Source organism: Lepidochelys kempii, chromosome 22, assembly GCF_965140265.1.
Source record: "Lepidochelys kempii isolate rLepKem1 chromosome 22, rLepKem1.hap2, whole genome shotgun sequence".
NCBI lineage: Eukaryota > Metazoa > Chordata > Testudines > Cheloniidae > Lepidochelys > Lepidochelys kempii.
The window spans coordinates 16,846,780-16,865,350 of NC_133277.1; the positions used below are offsets into that span (position 1 = coordinate 16,846,780).

The 18,571-nt window shown below is 41.4% G+C and overlaps 1 protein-coding gene across 7 annotated transcripts in view; it reads right to left on the bottom strand.

The window, feature by feature from the left end:
- The window catches only part of CADM1 (cell adhesion molecule 1), a 289,423-nt gene that overhangs the window by 9,664 nt on the left and 261,188 nt on the right, over positions 1–18,571 (bottom strand). For 2 of the 7 annotated variants that reach the window (XM_073320759.1, XM_073320757.1), the window contains one exon: positions 7,101–7,154. The exons of 4 other annotated variants lie outside the window; for them this stretch is intronic. In XM_073320759.1, coding sequence (XP_073176860.1) covers positions 7,101–7,154 — 54 coding nt within the window. Of the gene's footprint in view, positions 1–7,100; positions 7,155–18,171; positions 18,237–18,571 lie in introns of those variants that run through there. One more of the 7 variants, XM_073320764.1, reaches the window with a different exon arrangement.

Consider the following 18,571-nt stretch of genomic DNA (forward strand, 5'->3'; position numbering starts at 1 on the left):
TGTTTTAAATATAGGGAGTAAGGACCCCATCCTGTAGCTCAAACACACAAGACTACTACAGTAGCAGACCTACGTTATACATTATATCCACACACGCGAACGTTTTCCCAGTTGGTAGAGCTCCTTCCTGGATTGCAGGGTCCGTGCATGCTGAGTTTTCAGCTCAGTTACTAGCCCTGAAGACCAGGTATAGTTACAAAAAATGAGTCAAGCCCCTTCCGAGCAGGGGGGATGGCAAGGCATTATCCTAACACAGGGAATAGTCAATGATTAATACCAGTTCGTTGTTAGAAAGAAAGGGATATTTTTGAGGGGGAGGGTGGAGTGGCAGAAGCAGCAGCTTTCCCAAGTTGGTGGCAGGAACAAAGATTTGACCTTAAAAAAAGGCATCTGCTGAAAAATGCTGCCCCCAATTTACAACACCCACTGTAGCTTCCTATCCATGATAAAAAAAAAAATCAAACAACTTTATTACGAAGGGGGAACAGGCTAGATGACAGGAACTGACAAAATGCCACATTGTTTGCTAATCCTAATAAGCTATTCTTCCTTAAGATTTGCTTTGCTCAGCACCAATTCAATTACAGATGCAACAAATCCTTCTGACATTTAATTCCCTCTTGTCAGAGAGTAGGAAATGTATACATGCTCAGCTTTCCCATTAAGATGTTAATATACATTGGAGCACGCTGGTCTCTACAGTGAATAGCATTTTTAAGGGTGTGTTTGGTTGAGAGGAAGCAATGCAGGAAGGCAAGAACCAGGTGAACATAAAACGCTGCATGTTTCTCTCTGAGCAGCAGCTACTTTGCTCTGTTCAGCAGCTACTTTGCACAGTAGCAAAAGAAAAAGAAATCATCCAACTTTTAAGTACAGTGCTTTCTAATATGTCAAAACATCTTAAAGGAAAACTGCAGTGATTTGTTTCACCACCACCGTAGAGGGCTATAACAACAACTTAATATAGGTTGAAACAATGAATTTTTAAACACTGTTGGAGTGCCCCCATGGAGGGGGGAAATGGAGCTGCTGACTCTGAATTGGGGGCTGATACAACAGCAAACATCTCAACCCGGGGGGGGGGGGGGAATGGGGTCAGCCTGATATGAACATTCTGCCCCCATTTAAAAGTACAGGGAATCGGAGACTTTGGGAGCTGTTACGAAGTTATTCTAATTGGTGGATGTACCAACTGTTACATTATCCACAAATTAAGAAATAGCTGTGCTTTGACAGTATATTAAACCTGAAGTTTTCCTTGAAATGAGCATATCTGATAAACAGTAAACCTAAGGAAACAAGGAAATGTACTTTTGATTAGCATCTATTCGACACCATAGCTCAATTCGATGTACTTCCAGATTTCTGGGGAGGATAGATTAAATAAAATAGTGAATAGTGAACCCATGGCAGTGTGCAATCTGTAGAATTTCAGTTCACTTTGCCTACCTATTTTTCTGGCTTAAGGAAAAATCCATAGCGGCCTCATGTTTACCTTTTGTGAGAGGGAGGATAAATTAGGAGAAAAAAAAAAAACAATCGAAAGCACCATGTTGGACTCTGAAAATGATCAGCAAAACTGCTTATGCATCTCTTGATTCCAGACAAATTTCTGTCTAGCATCATTTTCACAGTACCAAATGCAGTTAACAGCTGCTTTTAAAACCTGAATATCCTGTAAGTCTTTAAATATATAAATTAACAACAAACAACTTATTAACCCCAGGTTTCCAAAGCTGACATAGTATTTTGGACTTCCAGAGAAGTAATTGTTTGAAAACAACCACAATACTGGAGACTGAAAAGAAGGGAGTGGATTTTTGTGGCAGTATTCGGATAGTGTGGGCTAAAACAGCTAGAGCAAGATTGAAGCTCTAGGCTAAATTGTGGCAAATCTTTTCCAGTTAGCTGGTGAATGGTTCTGTTTGATTCTGTACTTACTGGGCCATTTTTAGATGCAATATTTTATATTTGTCCAGATCCTTTGAGTTCCTTTTTACTCTCTTTGCAAGTGGTGAGAAGTCAAGCCTTTGAGCTTGAGAAAGGCTGGATAAGATAGGACAATGGACTCATCACTTTCCCGAATTTAAAATCCCAGTCATATCTGATTTAGAAGTTAAAAAAAACAAAAAACAAAAAAGCAACTAACTTGTAAAACTACTAAAAAACAGTGACAAACTGAAGGTTTTATTTTAAAAATCTGCACAAGAACTGAAAGCCCTAGATGACCAAGTTCAAGTCCTAGATGGAGTTTAGACCTGGTACTTAAAACTGAGAAGCTGGGTTTATATCAACCCCTCCCCCTTCCACAAAACAGCTACCCCCACAATGAGTTAAGGTTCTTCACAGTAGCTCCCAGGGTGACTAAGGGATGTGGAAGGTTTATTCACAACACTCCCAACTCCCAGAGTGCATAGAAACTTTAGGTTCTGAACTTGATGTCCAGCACCACATCACCAGACCAGACTAGCCTCAAGGAACGTTTTTAACAATGCACCTTCATAGTGGTTCTTACTGCACTTACATGCGCTTCACCATTGTGGCTCATTAAGGCTCTGTTTCTACCACCTGGGGCACAGTATAAATAAAGCACTTAAGGAGATATAGTTTGTCCCACCTCTGGTTCAGGGAACAGAGTGTTTTACTCCAATGATTTACTGTAGCTGCTATGTCTATTTCTCCTGGTTTATATTCTGCTATGTAGACCAAGGTCTTAAAACATTTTCTGGGGGGAGAAATAGGGGGTAACTGACAGCTCTGAAGTTTCTTCTGTGCACATTTGTACTGTAAAAGCCGAAGATTGATAGATCTCTTCGTGCATGTGCAGCGTGGCCGTTAATTTCGGCAATTGAGATTTACCGCTGTACTCCCACAAAAATTCCTTAACAGCGCTTCCATTTCTAAGGGGAAATTAATTTTTAAGCTGTGATGTGGGACAATTTTTTAAGTCTGTTCGTAGCTACCATACTACTCATGGTTTTGCAATACATGGATTGTGCTGGGGAAGGGAAGACAAGAGATGTTTTTTAAAAAAAACCCGTAAGCCCAATAAATATCTTACTTTTGAAAAGTAAAGTTAATGAAATACCATTTTCAAAGGTGCATAAGTGACTTAGGAGACAAAGTCCCATTTTCAAAAGTGACTTAGGAGCCCATTGACTTTCAATGAGATTTAGGCTCTGAACCTAAATCACATTTGAAAATGGGACTTTGGCCGCTAAATTACTTAGGCACTTTTGAAGACGTCACCCACTGTCTAAAAGGCATAACGTAATAAAAAAAGCCAGTCCATCTCTACTAATAATAGGAGGCTAAACAAGAAAAGAGTGACCATGAACATTTTCAAACTACATTCTCTATTGAAAGAAGTATTTTGGTTGGTAAACATGCTTTGTGGTGAGTTTTATCAAGCCGCCTATGAAAACGGTATTAGTTGAAGCAGCAATAGGGTTTGGGTTTTTTTGTGCCTGTCATTATTTTGGAGAAATGTGTCATGTTCATCCATAATAGGGAAGGATTGGAATTACTACCCGGATGCAGTAGGAATGGATGATCTTATTATTCATGACAACAGTTTAGCATTAAGTGTGCTACACCTACTCTAATTTATTGATGGACTGTTTAAGACTGGTGTTAACCTGTTTGTCTTGTATTATAATTGAATTTGGTCTCTAACTTAAACTATAGAAATTCAAGGAGTTCATCCTTCAATCAATAAAGCTCCTCTGCGGTGACCCATTTCAAGACAGCTTCATAAAAAATAATGTATCTTGTTTTAATAAATTTAATCACTATGACAGCTGCTCAATGTTTATTGGCTGTTTCTTCAGACATCTCTCTGCTAGAGAATGAAGCCACACTTACAATCAATAGTAATTGATTAATCAGCATCCCCCTTGAACAAAGATGCTAATCAGGTTTTGATTAGCTAATCAAACCAGATGCAGAGGCTACATGGTTGTTCCTTGATTGTTCAGTGTTTTACAAGATGTGTATCAACACTGTTGAGAAAAAAAAAAGATGACCATAATGCATCTGTGGGGAGGGAAAATACAATTTACTGAATTAATGTAACTGGATTACAATCATAAGCAAAAAAAATCTTGGCACTTGTGACAGCTCAGTGATTGACAAGACTATAGCTATGATATCCCTGATATTATGGTACCAAGGAGGGGTTGATGAGGGAATAATTTCACATGAGTTCCTGTGAGCATAAAACAAATTATTTCACACCAATAGGGTCTTGTTATGTTACAGAGCAAATGTTTGAGACTCATAGGGACAGATGTAGCTCAAGCAGCAAAAGTCATACAGGCCACTGGAAACTACCTACCGAGATGCAGGGAAATAGATGTATTATATAATTGTACAGTTGGGAGAGCCCCTGGGGAACTGTTTGTCAGGGTATGAATACCAGAAATGAATGGCATACTGAGCAAACCCTGTTGCTGAACTAGCATTTAATGATGCCAGAGCTCATCAATAATTTGCAGCCTGGAGGGGCTTCCTGTTCAACTCTGGGTGCAATTCAAGGTGGTGCTATTCATTTTTGAAGCCCAACGTGCTTGAATGGTGGCTAGCCACCAAAATGCCGGGCTCTTGACATACATGTAAAGGACAGGAGATCAACTGGACACTCACTCATAGGCCTTAGAACTGGAAGTTTGGAGGCTGGGCATTTTCAGCAGGTGGCTCTCAACTCTGGAACTTACCTTTACCATATGTCGGAGAGCCTGAGTTTGCTGACTGACCTGGGCATGACAGACAGCCCATCTGGCTACTCAGGATATGTCTACATTGCAATAAAACACCCACAGCAGGCCTGTGCCTGCTGACTTGGGCTTGCAGGGTTGGGGTTGTAGGGCTATAAAATTGCAGTGTAGACCTTTGGACTGGAGCCTGAACTCTGGGACCCTTCCCTCTCGCAGTATCCCAGAACCCAGGCTCCAAGCTGAGCCTGAATATTTACACTGCAATTTTACAGCCCCACAGCCTGAGCCCCTGGAGCCCAAATCAGCTGACCCTGGTCAAATGCAGGTGTTTTTTTTGCAGGTAGACATACCCTCAGACTTTTGCTTAAGGGGTTAGTGTTTTCTGGTTTATAGCTAAGGAAGGGTATGAGACACTTTTGTAATTCTAAGTTATGTTGACGTCTAAAGTTGGTGGCGTTCATCTCTCGACACATGCACATAACTTATAAAACAGCTTTTAAAAAATCTACACAATTTTAATAACCTAGAGACCAAGTTCTCAAAACACATGGTCTGTTTTACATCTGCAAAAACATACCAAATGGGCATGTGTTCATGCAAACAGGACACTTTCTCACCTGCTTAGTATGGGCAGGTGTTTGCAATGGATTTTGTGAAGATTTTTGAAAATTTAGCCTTACGTTTTAAAGCTCCACATAGAAAAACACACCTATCAGCAGAAAATATGCTATCCTGTCAATGCCTCTAGATAGAATGAGTCATTGGCTGCATTGGAAGCATAATGGCAAAATTAAACAAAATTATTACCTTGTCCCTATGCCAGTCAGTACTATCCATTCCTTAACAGTCTGCTACACTCAGTTTGAGAGTTTGTGCTGTGGTCAGGAATTTGAGAGGCAGCTCCACTCAAAAAGCAGTGACAGGAGTGATAGAAGAGATTAATTTCAGCCATTTGACTAGGGAATTCCTCTCTAAGTTATTCAGTTATAATTTTTTTGTTTTTAGTTAACTATCAAATCAAAACAATCATTTCCCCTCCATACATTGATACAACACAAGCACCTGGTACTTCTTAGCTATCAGGACTGGCTCAGGCCTGCCGTATCGTTATCAGCACCGCCGGGCTCTACAGCTGTGGTACAGCTCACGGGAGGTCTTATTCTGATAAAACGCATAGTAGTTACAAAATGTCTAACCTCCTGGCCAATTTACACCTCTAGTGGCACACACAAAAAGACGCCAATAAGTTTACTGGGAATAAAACAAAACTTTTATGAATAAAAAAAGGTATAAAATTGGACTGTTTTTTACTACAAAATGGAGAAGCATCAAATCAAGAAGATGCTTCTGGGCAGAGCTGTTCCCAAGTACCCGTGCACTCTGTAACCAGTCCCCCACAAAAATAGCCAGGAGTCCCACAATGGAAGCAGGACTTAAAGTGGGTCTACTTCTCCATGATTTTGTGTACCACGCACCATTCTGATCCCTGAAGGGGAACCCACATGGCCCCATTTCTTTCGTGGCTGTTTAAAAGTCTCACATGGTGCCTCACAGTTGATGTGCACTCAAGACCTCACAGCACAAATAAAAATGGGTCAGTAAAACAAACAATTAGAAGTGAAGCAGTGACAACAGGTGCTAAATGAGAGTATTTAGAATGTTCAGAAGGCGCTCATCTGACTGGCTGAGAGACCAAGTGATTTAACATACGTCTATGTACCACAGTTTATGTCTTTGTTTCAACTACATCCACCCCCGCAATCACCCGCTGAAGAGAGGTGTGTTTCTTAATTTGTAACCGTAATGCCTGCATTTGTGTATCAGCAATAAAACCTACTTCTGCAAGTTGCTCAGTCTGCTGTGAAAAAAAGGTTCAAAGCATCTAATTAATTTACATTATAGCACGTGATAAAAGAATTGTACCCTTCTCTCCCCACTTGAGATAATCATGTCATGACAATTTCCCAGCATAACATGAAGTAGCAGGCAGGGTAGATTTAGTGCAAACTGCATTTTTATAGACATTCATACAATCCAACATCCAGGAGTGTTTTACAAATGTAACAAAATTTCAACTGAACCATTCCCTAATTTGGATTAAAACATTATTTCAAGCGACTGAACTTATAGTAGCTGTTCGACAGCCTGAAATATGAATCACATCGTATTGCATACATTTCCCTGCCCCCACTCTGAAATATGTTAATATGTAAATGCATGCCAATATTGAGAGAGGAAAAAAGCAGAAAACAAGGATTCTGTATTTGATTAATGGCTACACAACAGCAACTATGCAATGCAAAATGGCCAAGATGCAGAAATCAAAGTGGAAGCAGTATCCACAGATTGAACACAACAGTGTTTTACCTAATTACTAGCCCTTACCTGAGAGATCCCCATAGTCCAGTTCCTCTGCGGAATTTGGCAACTGAGTAAAGCCTTACAAGTAAAAACAAACTCGTTTTTCTTTATATTCCTCAAGGGACAACAACAATACACTTAACAATTGAGGATGGATTTACTGGAAAAAAAAGTGAGTCAGTCACTTGCCACCTTTGGATGGTTTGAATAGATTAGCTTGTAAATGCAGTTCTCCAATCGTCTACTTTAGTACTGATAGACTGTCAGAAAGATTCCTCAGTCTACACTGTTTAAAACACATGAAACATGAAGGTGAATGTTCAAAATCACTCATCCATAACAGCATGCAAAAACCCTTCCCAAACCTTGATTGTTAACTGTCAAATGGTGTGATGTATCACTTTATTACAGTTCTATTTAGATTACACGAGAGTGTATGTAAAATTTTATTTCTAGTTACAATACAAATTGAAATCCTTGGCCAATGTTGACACAAACAGCATTTTATCAATTTATGGATATCTTGGATAAAAAGGTTACCTACCTTTCCATAACTGTTGTTCTTTGAAATGTGTTGTGCATGTCCATTCCATTGTGTGCGCGCGTGCACCTCAGACAGTGTCAAGAGATTTTTCCCTCAGCAGTACCTATCAGGGCAACAGGAGTGCCCTCCGGTGCCTTCCACCGCTGCATGCAGGTAAAAAGGGCCACGTTGCCCCCGGCCCCCCTTCAGTTCCTTCCCACTAGAAAGGCTCTGATAAAGAGGGGAAGGAGGGTCGGTTGTGGAATGGACATGTGCAACACATCTTGAAGAACAGTTACAGAGAGGTAAATACAAGGTTTTTTCCCCTTTGAGCAATTGCACATGTCCATTTCACTGTAGGTGACTCAAGCAGGGAGGGAGACTCATGTGTGGGCCGAACAGACACTGCTACCTAAAATCTCCAATTAGAGACTCAGGGACGCAGATACACCTGCAGTGGAGCACCCATAGGGACACAACTCGAAGAAGAGTGAACGCTGACATGGCCACACTGGGGCTATTAGAATAACGTGAGCAGAATCTTTCTTGACTTTGGACAAGACTTTGGTCAAGAGCAGAACTGGAGGGAAGGCACACAACAGGCCTCCTGACCAGGGTCAGAGGAATGCATCGGTCAGTGAACCTGGGCTGTGACCTGCTCAGGAACAAAATCAACGACTTTCTTTGCTCTTGTTGTAAGCAGGTCCACTTGGAGTTCCCTGCCGCAGGAAAATGGACCTGGACACATCTGGGCTCAGAAACCACTCGTGGTGATCTGCAAATGACCTGCTCAGGCAGTATGCCAGAGAGTTTTGAACTCCTGGAAGGTAAGCAGCTCTCAGGTTGATAGAACTAGTGAGTAGAGTCAGTGACTTATGGAGGAGCAAAAGGAAACTCCCTCATGACCTCCCGCAGGTTCTACCCCCGCTACAGGGAGGACAAGATCTGAGCAGATACTTGAACGACCAGGTCTACTGACGATGGGCCAGCACGTACACCAGGGCTAACCAACCCTACAGTTCTCTGAGGTATAGCCTGACGTACTGCATCACGTAATGCACACCGCTGTGTCTCCTAGAAGTTTGAGGCAATTCTGACAGATCATGAGCAATGACCTGCATTGATTGGAACTTCTGCTCCAGCAGGAAAGCCCTGGCCTTTGTCAAGTCCAGGACTGCCTCAATGAATCCCATTTGAACAGGCGTCAGGATAGATTTCTCCATCTTGATTAGGAAACCTGGCGTGTTGAAAACAGACTGAAGAGTGGCTACACTATAGAGTACCTGAGACCTAGACCAGCCTCTCACTAGCCAGCCATCTAGGTAGGTGAATACTCGGATTCCTGGCCTTTGCAGGGTGCTGCTACTGCAGCCATGCATTTTGTGAATACGCGAAGGGCTGCTGCGAACCAGTAGTGGGATCCATTGACCATGAATCAGAGAAGCTTTCTGTGGCTCTGGTGAGTCGCCACATGAAAATAAGCATCCTTTAAGTCAAGAGCAGTATACCGGTCCCTGCGATCTAAGGAAGGGATAATAGACACTAGAGTAACCAGCCAGAATTGTGTGGTCTTTTGGAACTTGTTTCGCTGCTTTAGGGCTAAAATAGGCCTGATACTCCCTTTGCCTTTGGGATTAGGAAGGAATAAAATCCCTTCTCTCTGAAGGGCATGGAACTTCCTGCATGAGCTCCATGAGGAGGGGAGACAACCTCCTGAAGTAGTATGCTCTCCTCAAAGTGGTCCCCGAAGAGTGACAGGGATGGGGTACAGAAACAAATTGAAGGGTGTATCACAGTTCCACTGTCCATAAAACCCACTGATCCATGTTGATGAGAGTCCAAACACTTAGGAAATGGGAGAGGTGATTGGGGTGGGGAAAGATGGCACCGTGGGGAGTGGTACACTGCTCTTAACCAACAGGTCAAAATGATTGTTCAGGAGACCCAATCTGCCCAGAACTGGCAGCTGCAGAAGAGCGAGGACGAGGTGGTCACCTCTTGTAACTTCTACTTTTTGTGGACAGGTTCTGGGTACATGGCAAGAAGGGATAAAGGTATCGGGAAAGCTCTGAGTGGAACGGCTTTCTTATTCCCACCAGTGTGTAAGTCCCCAGAGACTTAACAGTCACCCCTGAATCCTTAAGACTACGAAGCCTCTCCTCTGTCTTATTGGAAAAGAACGTGAGGCCTTCAAATGAGGCCTTGAGTGGTTTGTTGTACCTGTGGGGGAAGACCTGATGACTGCAGCCAAGATGAACGTGCAGGGTGATGGTCGAAGCCGTTGCTCGAGCCAGAGTCCACCATATTCTATGAATTAAAGTGGTCTTGGCAGCGAATTCGCCGTCCTCCACCATAGCAGCGAATTCCTGCTTTTGCCTCATCAGGAAACTTGTCTCTGAACTTCAGGGTACTTCACAGGCTGAAATCGTGCTGGCCCAGCAGAGCCTGCTGGTTTGCAACCCTAAGCTGTAAAGCTTCCTGCCAAACAGGTCTAGCTTTTTCGCTTCTTTTCCTTTAGATATTGAGGCCCAATGTCTCTTCTTCAGCAACAGCAGCAACTACCAGGAAGGCTGGAGGAGGGTGATTATAGAAGCGCTTGAATCCCCATGAAGGGACATATCTTCTCTCCATCCTTTTAGCAGTGGTTGACAGGGAAGATGGGGTCTACTATAAAACCTTGACAGGTTCCAGGATAGTGTCATGAATAGGGAGAGCTACCCTAGAGCGTCCTCCAGAGGCTAAAATGTCCACAAGCGTGCATGACCTTTCCTGTACATCTTCTGGTTCGAGATACAGAGCTGCAGCCACCCTCTTCAACAAAGTCTCAGTGAGCTCTGAAATCAACAGGAGGGTGAGAGTTTGGCTCAGTCACTACCACTCATCAGATGATGAAGAGGAGGCAGCTCAGGATTGTTGAGGAGGTCCCTCGTCTAATTCCTCCACAGGACAGTCCTGAGCATTCACCTCCACCTGCATGACCCTGGAGGAGGGAAGACTGACCTTGTTGCAGATGCTCCCAGCATCTAGGTGCTGTGTAAGGGTGGGAAGGGAGCGAAGAGACTCTAGAACATGGAAGGAAGCCCCCAGGGTTCCAAAAGGGCCATTGATATGGAGGCAGGGCCCAGCTGTATGCAGGCCATTGGTCCTTAGCGTGCTGCAGCTGTGACCAGTACCATGATGGGCAAGCACCCCACTGCAGTTGCTGGGCATGCTTAGGGTAAGACACACATGATCAGATGGACTCCGTTACCTCAGATCACAGTGGAGCTGACCCTATCGGGGCCGGGGAGGCCAGCTCTGAGTCTAGAGATGAGGGTGCCGGTGAGATCATCACTGGCTTTCACTAGATATAGCCCTATGGAGAGGGGCCACAACTACAGAAGCCACCAGTACTGAATGGTGCTCTGGGGTTGGAACTAGGACCCTGGGAACATGTGCTTCCAATCCTGGTACCAGGCGTGATACCCAAACAGCAGGGGAAGCTGCCACCGATAGGTTAAGCAACTCTCTGGCTGCCTCGAAAGCCTTGGCTGTAGACAGCACCAGAAAGGGCTCCGGAGTCTATGGTACTGAAAGGTGTGCTGGTCCTTTGAGGATTGGTTGTAATGGACCTGTCCCAGCCTCTGGAGTCAGCAATCCCTCCTGGCTTACTGACTGTGTCTGGGAATGGCTCCTCTTTGAGAGCACCTCCGAGTTTCTGTCTCTGCTCAAGTGCCTTCACCATAGACTTCGAAGGTCCCAATACAGAGTGTTTGGGAGACTCGCATTGTCTCTTCTTGGGTACTAGCAATGAGCATCTGCTTCTGGACTCCTAACAGGGGGAGCACTCCTAAGTGACTTGGACGTGCTCAGACACATTCAGAGTGGGAAGTTCTAAGGGCAGGCAAAGCAGAGACTCCACAAGCAGGTACTTGAGTCTGGCAGCCCGATCCTTTTTCAACTGGGCTTTGAACCTTTTACAAACATGACACTTGTCACTCACCTACGCCTCTCCCAGACACTTAAGACTGATGGGGTGTGAGCTGCTCACTGGCACAAGACTTGATACATGAGACAGAGGCATTAGTCCAATACAAGGCTCTGAACCCTACTCTAGAAAAACACGACCCTAAATTTATTCTAAATATGCACAAACACTACACTAGACTTCAAAACTAGTTCTACAGCTACGATACACACCAAAAGGAGGGAGGCTTGCAGATACACAGCATGGTGCTCCAACAACCATCACTAGCAGGAGGAAGTGACGAAGTGGGGTCGGTGGCACATGGCCCTTTGTCCCTGCGTGCAGTGGCATGAAGCACCAAATGGCACTTGCACTACCCTGAGGGGTACTGCCGAGGGGAAAAAATCTTCAACAACTGTGCATGAGACGCGCACCTACAGTGGAATGGACACGTGGAATCACTCGAACATATTTCAAAACGGCACCACAGCTGTACAAGCAGATGGCAGGTTCTATCTCCAGTGAAAAAAATCTGATACGGAAAACGATTTTCTTTTTAATTTCAAAATTTGATCTGTTTGTGGAAAAGTATCCTCAAAGCTGATAAAGCAGTTAGGCAGGAGAAACCCCTTCTGTGACCTTTGAATATTAAGAGCTATTGCAAGCTACCACTACAACCCAACTAGCTTTGGTTTGAACAGTCATATCCTTTTTCAGTGTGTTTGAAAAAAAGTTTTTTGAGGGGTTGACGGGAAGCATAGAAAATTTAGTTCAGCCAGGACAGTCTTATTCTTTACTACTTTGTTAAAGTGCCAGCACAAATAAAGTATCCAAAGGTCAAAGAAACCTATTGAATTAAGGGAGAACACCCAGTGCAATGAAGTAAACTGGTACTTGTAATAAACTGCTGTTGCAAGTGACTGGATGCCAAAGAATGTACACTCAGATTTATATACACTAAGAAATAGTATGGTTGTAGCTGAACTGCTGCTGACCACATTGGCCGTGCATGGACAAGGCAAACTATGGCCAGCACCAGATTACCTAAAAATTGCTGACAACGGATTGCTGCTCTTTCCTAGAGTGGACAGGGCCTTGGCTGTATGAGCAGAAATAATACCCAAGTCTCCGGAGATTTCATTGGTTGAAAGTGTTCTTTTGCAGAAATGACTTTATCCATTGTATAAAGACACATTACCGTTATTCAAATAATAATTATAAATGGGCAACAAAAAGTACCGTAACAATATAGTTGCAAATCTTAGAAAGTTAATCCCTCTCATTTACGTGGCCCAATGAGTATCAAAGAACTTTACATATGCTCCAAAAAGGATAGTTGGTACTGAGGAATGGCAAAAATGGAGTTTAGAGCTTGTGTTTACTTCAAGTTCTCTTTTGACTGGAGAGGGAAGACTGTATAGGAAGACTGTAGGGAGGTATTTTTTTTTAATAAGATCAAGATGTTTATACAATATTGTTGATCTGCAAAATTTCCCCAGTAGAAAGCAGCAGTCAACATACACCTCATTAGAGATGAAACTGTCATTTCATTAGAGATGAAACTGTCATTTTCAATGACAGTGTTTAAAATACACCACGTCATCTGGAATCTACTGCTTGAATTATCTACTAACGTAGAAAACCATTTAGATTAATGGCAAGAAATTTGTTTTCGCACCACTGTTAGATTTCAGGAAGCTACACAGTTTTTACTGTAATATGATCATCTTTGTATAAATATAATTAGAGTTGACTCTCAGAAGAATTAGACATGCAAACCTGTGCTCTGAAGAGCAGCCATTCAATTTTTATCTCACTAAAACTGCATCTGTACAATGTTCTCTTTCACTTAAAGGGAAGTTCGTTTTCTCAATAATGAAAAAAGGGCAACGTTGCATTTTTTATGAAGCAAAGAATCTTTTTTTTAAAAGGAAATGTAACCATTCAGCAATTCAGTTTCTACCTGCACCTGGTACATTCAAAAATGTCACCAAACAGCATTAAAACCTGTTGCGAGGCATTTTAGATATGTGGTAAATTACTTCTTGATTTTTCTCATTAAACTTTCATATCGACTATTAAAGTCCTCTCTCTTCATTTCTGATTAAAATGTATGCTAAGTCCTTTGCAACTTCTTTAAATAAATGAAAGTTAACTTTTCACTCCAATGCAATTTTGCTGCCAAATAAAACTTAAAAAGGTAAAAACATCGAGTTACAAGTTTCATTTCTTCCAGGTACAGATGTTTAAGTGATTACGTTAGTATACCATCTATTTATTCAGATTTATATTGACAAAATAACATTGTGTGGCATGCCATAAATAATCTCTATTTTTTAATGCAACAATTAATTTTCTTTCCTTATAAGACAGGAAATATCAAATTATGGGTTCTATTTTATGTTAATCATTTTACACCAGTCGACAGACATCTTAAAACATATGTAGAGCTCTTTGTGTTGTTTTATTTAAATTGCCCCAAGGATTGGACGTGCAAGGTAACATTTTAAATTATTACATTTACTATTAGGGTTATACATTAAGGGGAAAATTTTCAAATGGAACAAACAGCAGTTAGGCGCCCACCGTTGCCCATTTATGTCAATACAGAAGCCAGCATGAGATTGTTCTTTACTGGACTGTTTATATGGCCAAGATTTTCAAAAGTGGCGAGTGCTTTCAGATGACTCACTTTGGGATGCCATCTTAAGCCTGATTTTCACAGTGGGTGACTGTTAGAAAGGAAACAGTAACTTAACAACACATTGGCCATTTATGTTACCATCAACATCAAAACCCCCTCATGTGCTACCAATTACCTATTTCCCTCCTTAGCATGAACATCTACCATGTTGAGGTGGATAATATTTTTTCCTCCCCCACCCTCTAATCAGATGTTGCGGTCACAGACATTTTATTATGAAATGCTGCCTTCCTGCTTTGTCAGCTTTAGGAGGGGTTTTTTTCAACCAATTTCTTTCCTTGGTATTAGCCGTGGGAGTTCAGTCTGCACTAAAATGGTAAAGATGATAGCTGAAATGCCATTGAAAACTTCTCTTCCATTCATTAGCCTCTTCAGGGTGTGCTTTTGCAACGTGTATGCTGTTAGCAGGATCCCTTGATTGAATTACAGTTTCTGAATGTCATTTTTATGTAAATATGTTAAATATTAAATCAGTTAAATATGTACACACGTAGAATGGATGTGCCATTTGTAGTGAAGTACAATGTGCGCTGGTTTTTATCTTATTTTTTAAGCTGGTTTAGCGCTTGTTTAAAACTGACTTGAGGTATGAACTTGAGAAAATTATAAAGTTCAGATATTGCCTTTGCTGTGGCAACACAGTGCATTATGAACAAAAGCATGACCTCAGATACATGCTTTATTTATATAGGCGGTAAAAGAATGAGTTGGACAATTATATAGAGAAGTTGCTTAAAGGATAGATGACCTACGAGGCTAAGCTCCTAAGCCTACCATAGAACGAAAGACTTTAAACTGTTAAAGCAAATAAATTTAGATGTTGGCAGATGCGGAGTTGGGGGAATGGACCTGGCCTGTTCTCCAAAGTCTATGGGGTTAGATGTTTAATTATTTTTGCCATGGCTATACCATGTTCAACCCTCGCGTTAATTCTATTGGTGCAGGGAATTGGGATTTCAAAATGCATGGGGGAGCTTCAGCCCCATTGGCCCTATGAAGTGAAAAAATAAAAAGGGAAAGCGGATTTTTTAATTTTTTCAGTAAAACCAGTTTACTGCAGTGCAGCAGAAACCCAAGCACTACTGCCAGCCATGACCATGCGGTTAGCGTTCTGATAATGAACAGTGCAGAGAAAGGAAAAAAATGCACAAGAAAATTTAGTCAAGCTTTCCTTTTTAAACAGAAGAGTTAATAAAAGTTCGTGCTTTAAGTCACTCATGCATGACTGTTGCAAATTCTGTACCATGAGAAAACAGGAATGGCAGGGTTTTTTCGGCTGTTGTTTTACATGCACACACGCACTCACACATGCACGCACGCACACACACACACAGCTCCTCTTTTCCAGGCCTCTAGGATACACTCCAAAAATTGTAATCACTCAAAAAAACCTTTCCGAGATCGTAGTTTTGTACATATATCACAAGCCATAAATTCCACTCTTACATTCACATTTTCTTTACTACCAATCTATTGGATTTAAATTTTTAATTAATTTTAGGCGTTTTTTTGGAGAAAATCCATTTGGTTTTATATCATGCCCATGCATTTCTAATCATTCGTGTACATGCTCACTTGGCTTGGTAAGAACAAATGGCCAACACACAAACATCCGGTATACTCCATACACACTCCAGCAACACAAGCTTGGAAAGAAACCCAAGAGTCTTCATGGGAAAATAACCCTTTAAGAGGGAGCTATTGTGGAGTTCAGGTACATTTTTAAGGCTGAAAAGACTGTCACAGCTAGTTTGTCTAGCACATCTTGTCATTCAAGTTGTGTCTGTGATAAACCTGACAACTCTCTCACTTGTACATTAACAAACTGAAAAACAGGTGCTTCTTGGTATAATAGAGCCCTCCCAGGGCTTTCCCTAAACAGTTAAATAATTAAAGCTATTAGTAGGTATAGTTAACAAATATTTGTTATTTTGCTGCAACTGTGTTCCAGTGGGATTTCCTTCGGCAACATGAACATTTCAACTGTTGAAATGTACCCACAGCAACTCTTCACAACAGTTATGGATTCAATGACTTCATTTTGATACCTCTGACACTCCCTCCCAGTAGCCCAGGTTCTCCCAGAGATCAACGAAAGTGTTATTTCAGACAAAGAAGATGTCAACCTTGGTATAGTTTACTCGTCCTAGTTTATGGACTGTTAGACCCTTCTAACTCTCCCCACAGTGACACAGAGAACAGGTTTACTTGCAAATGGCTATGATTTTAGATAGACACCAAAAAAGATGTGTTAATACAAATTTTGGGTATTATATGAACCAGGTATCCTAAAACTGGACATATTAAGCTTTTCTTATACAGATCCCTAAGGTTTGAGACATGGCATCCCCATAATGTTTTTTAGTTTCTTATTTTTGCTTTAGTATCAAGAGGAATTAAAATGGTAAAAGCCTCTAATCCATCAACTCTTCTCTGGCTGTAAAGTGCTGATCAAGCATCAGGAAAACCCAGTAACCTAAAATCGTTACGGTGAGCGGGTTTCACACAATTTGCTATGTTTAGTATTGAATCAAGCCACATGGGTAAAAGGAAAATAAAAAAAGGAAGAACTTGATTTACTCCAAAGTCAAGCCATGAGTATTCCTGCAACATCCTACTCCATTTCAGATGTTTCTAATATCGTCAATGGTTTCTAAGGAAAGTCTCAAGCTTATGACTTGGTAGATATAGTAAAATAAAGGTGGAAAAGTCTTGCAAATATTTTGTTTTAAACTGCATGAGCAGTAGGACCTGTCTGGTGATCTGAGTAGGTGCTGAGTGTGCTATTAGCAGGAGGACTGAAATTCAAGACCCAGTCTTGGCCTTGCTCTTGTCCTAGCAGCGGCCAGGGCACTTGATAAAGCTCATGCAGCCTCCCTATATTTCTCTTGAGACCTCCAATTATTCAAGGAGTAGTATGTACTAGCCTTGTAAAGGCACATGTCCAGACTTCTTTTGCCAGGGGATATGGCCTCTGTAGCACAGAGCCTTTGATAATGAGATCAGGAAAGGAGGAGCAAGTAAATAGAGGCTAAATATAAAGAGATCCCCCGTGATCACAGGATGCCTGTGGAGTAGGAAAGAAATAGAAGTAGGATTTTCACAAGCACTCAGTGTTGGCCTAACTCTGCGCCTGGGAAGCCCATGTTAAAACTCCTAGCCAGCGTTTGGCCGACACTGAGTGGTTTTGAAAATACCACTCCTAATCTTTATGGCTACACGTTTTGTTGCTAACTTAGTCATCCTAATTAGTCCAAGATATTTTCAAATTCCACAGTCTACCTGAAAGTATGAGGAATTTTAAAATGTCTAATAGAGAGTAATAGCATTCACTCACGAACACTGCAGAAATAAGCCTGAAGGGCGGGAATGAGTCACTAAATCAGGAAATTCTGGATAAAACTGATTAATGACTAGGATTGGGGTGTGGTGGAGCAACATTAACAGAGGCACGATGGTGCACTATCCTAGGAATCTGAAATTTAGTATCTCAGTCGATTCCTGAATCAGAGATTAGAGGTGGAAAAGAGCTAGTGTTAATTCATTCAGCACATCTCCCATTGTGCATTTTTTACAGTCGTAGAATTTTACTTAGCCAACTTTTTCAAAAGTCCATAGTACTATTTCATCTGTATTTGCCTGTAGTTTTATTTGAAGTTCTAAAAATGTGTAGCATTGAACAGACACTGTCTGTCATCATAATTTAGAGGGGGAGGTGGGCAGTATATGAATAATATGAAAACATCCTAAAAAGATTTCTTGAGCAAATTGAAAAAAATGTATCGTAAATTAGATTGCAAGTTCTTCAGGACAAGGACTGTTTTCCTCCTTTTTGTATTGTTTATTATCATCATCGTATTCATTTAATTTCTCAGTCCCCCTTCCTTCATTGTTGCTAAAGATAGGTCTCACTAGACGAGAAAGTGATTATTCCACATTATGGATGTATTGGCTTACCAAATTTCAGGGTGAAACTTGGAACAGTTGCTGAAAGTGAAAAAAGAATTAATATTAATCCCTTTACTTCCCCCAAAATATGGATTAGAATTCATTAGAACTGCCAGGCTGGCGTCATTTTGTTTTAAAAATAAATAATGTGTGTCAAGATTTTTGTATGCTGGAGTATTGGCCTGAAGTGAATATTTGAACATGGTTTAAAAATAGGGAACAAGAAAAGCTGTCAAGCTGATAGACTAATTTGAACAGAAGACAAGGATTGGTTTGCTAGACTGCTATGACAATGAGAAGAGTTAATGTTGGTGTTTGTTTTAAAAAGCTCTTCCACAGGGTGATGATGAAAACTTTACTCCCGATCTATGAGA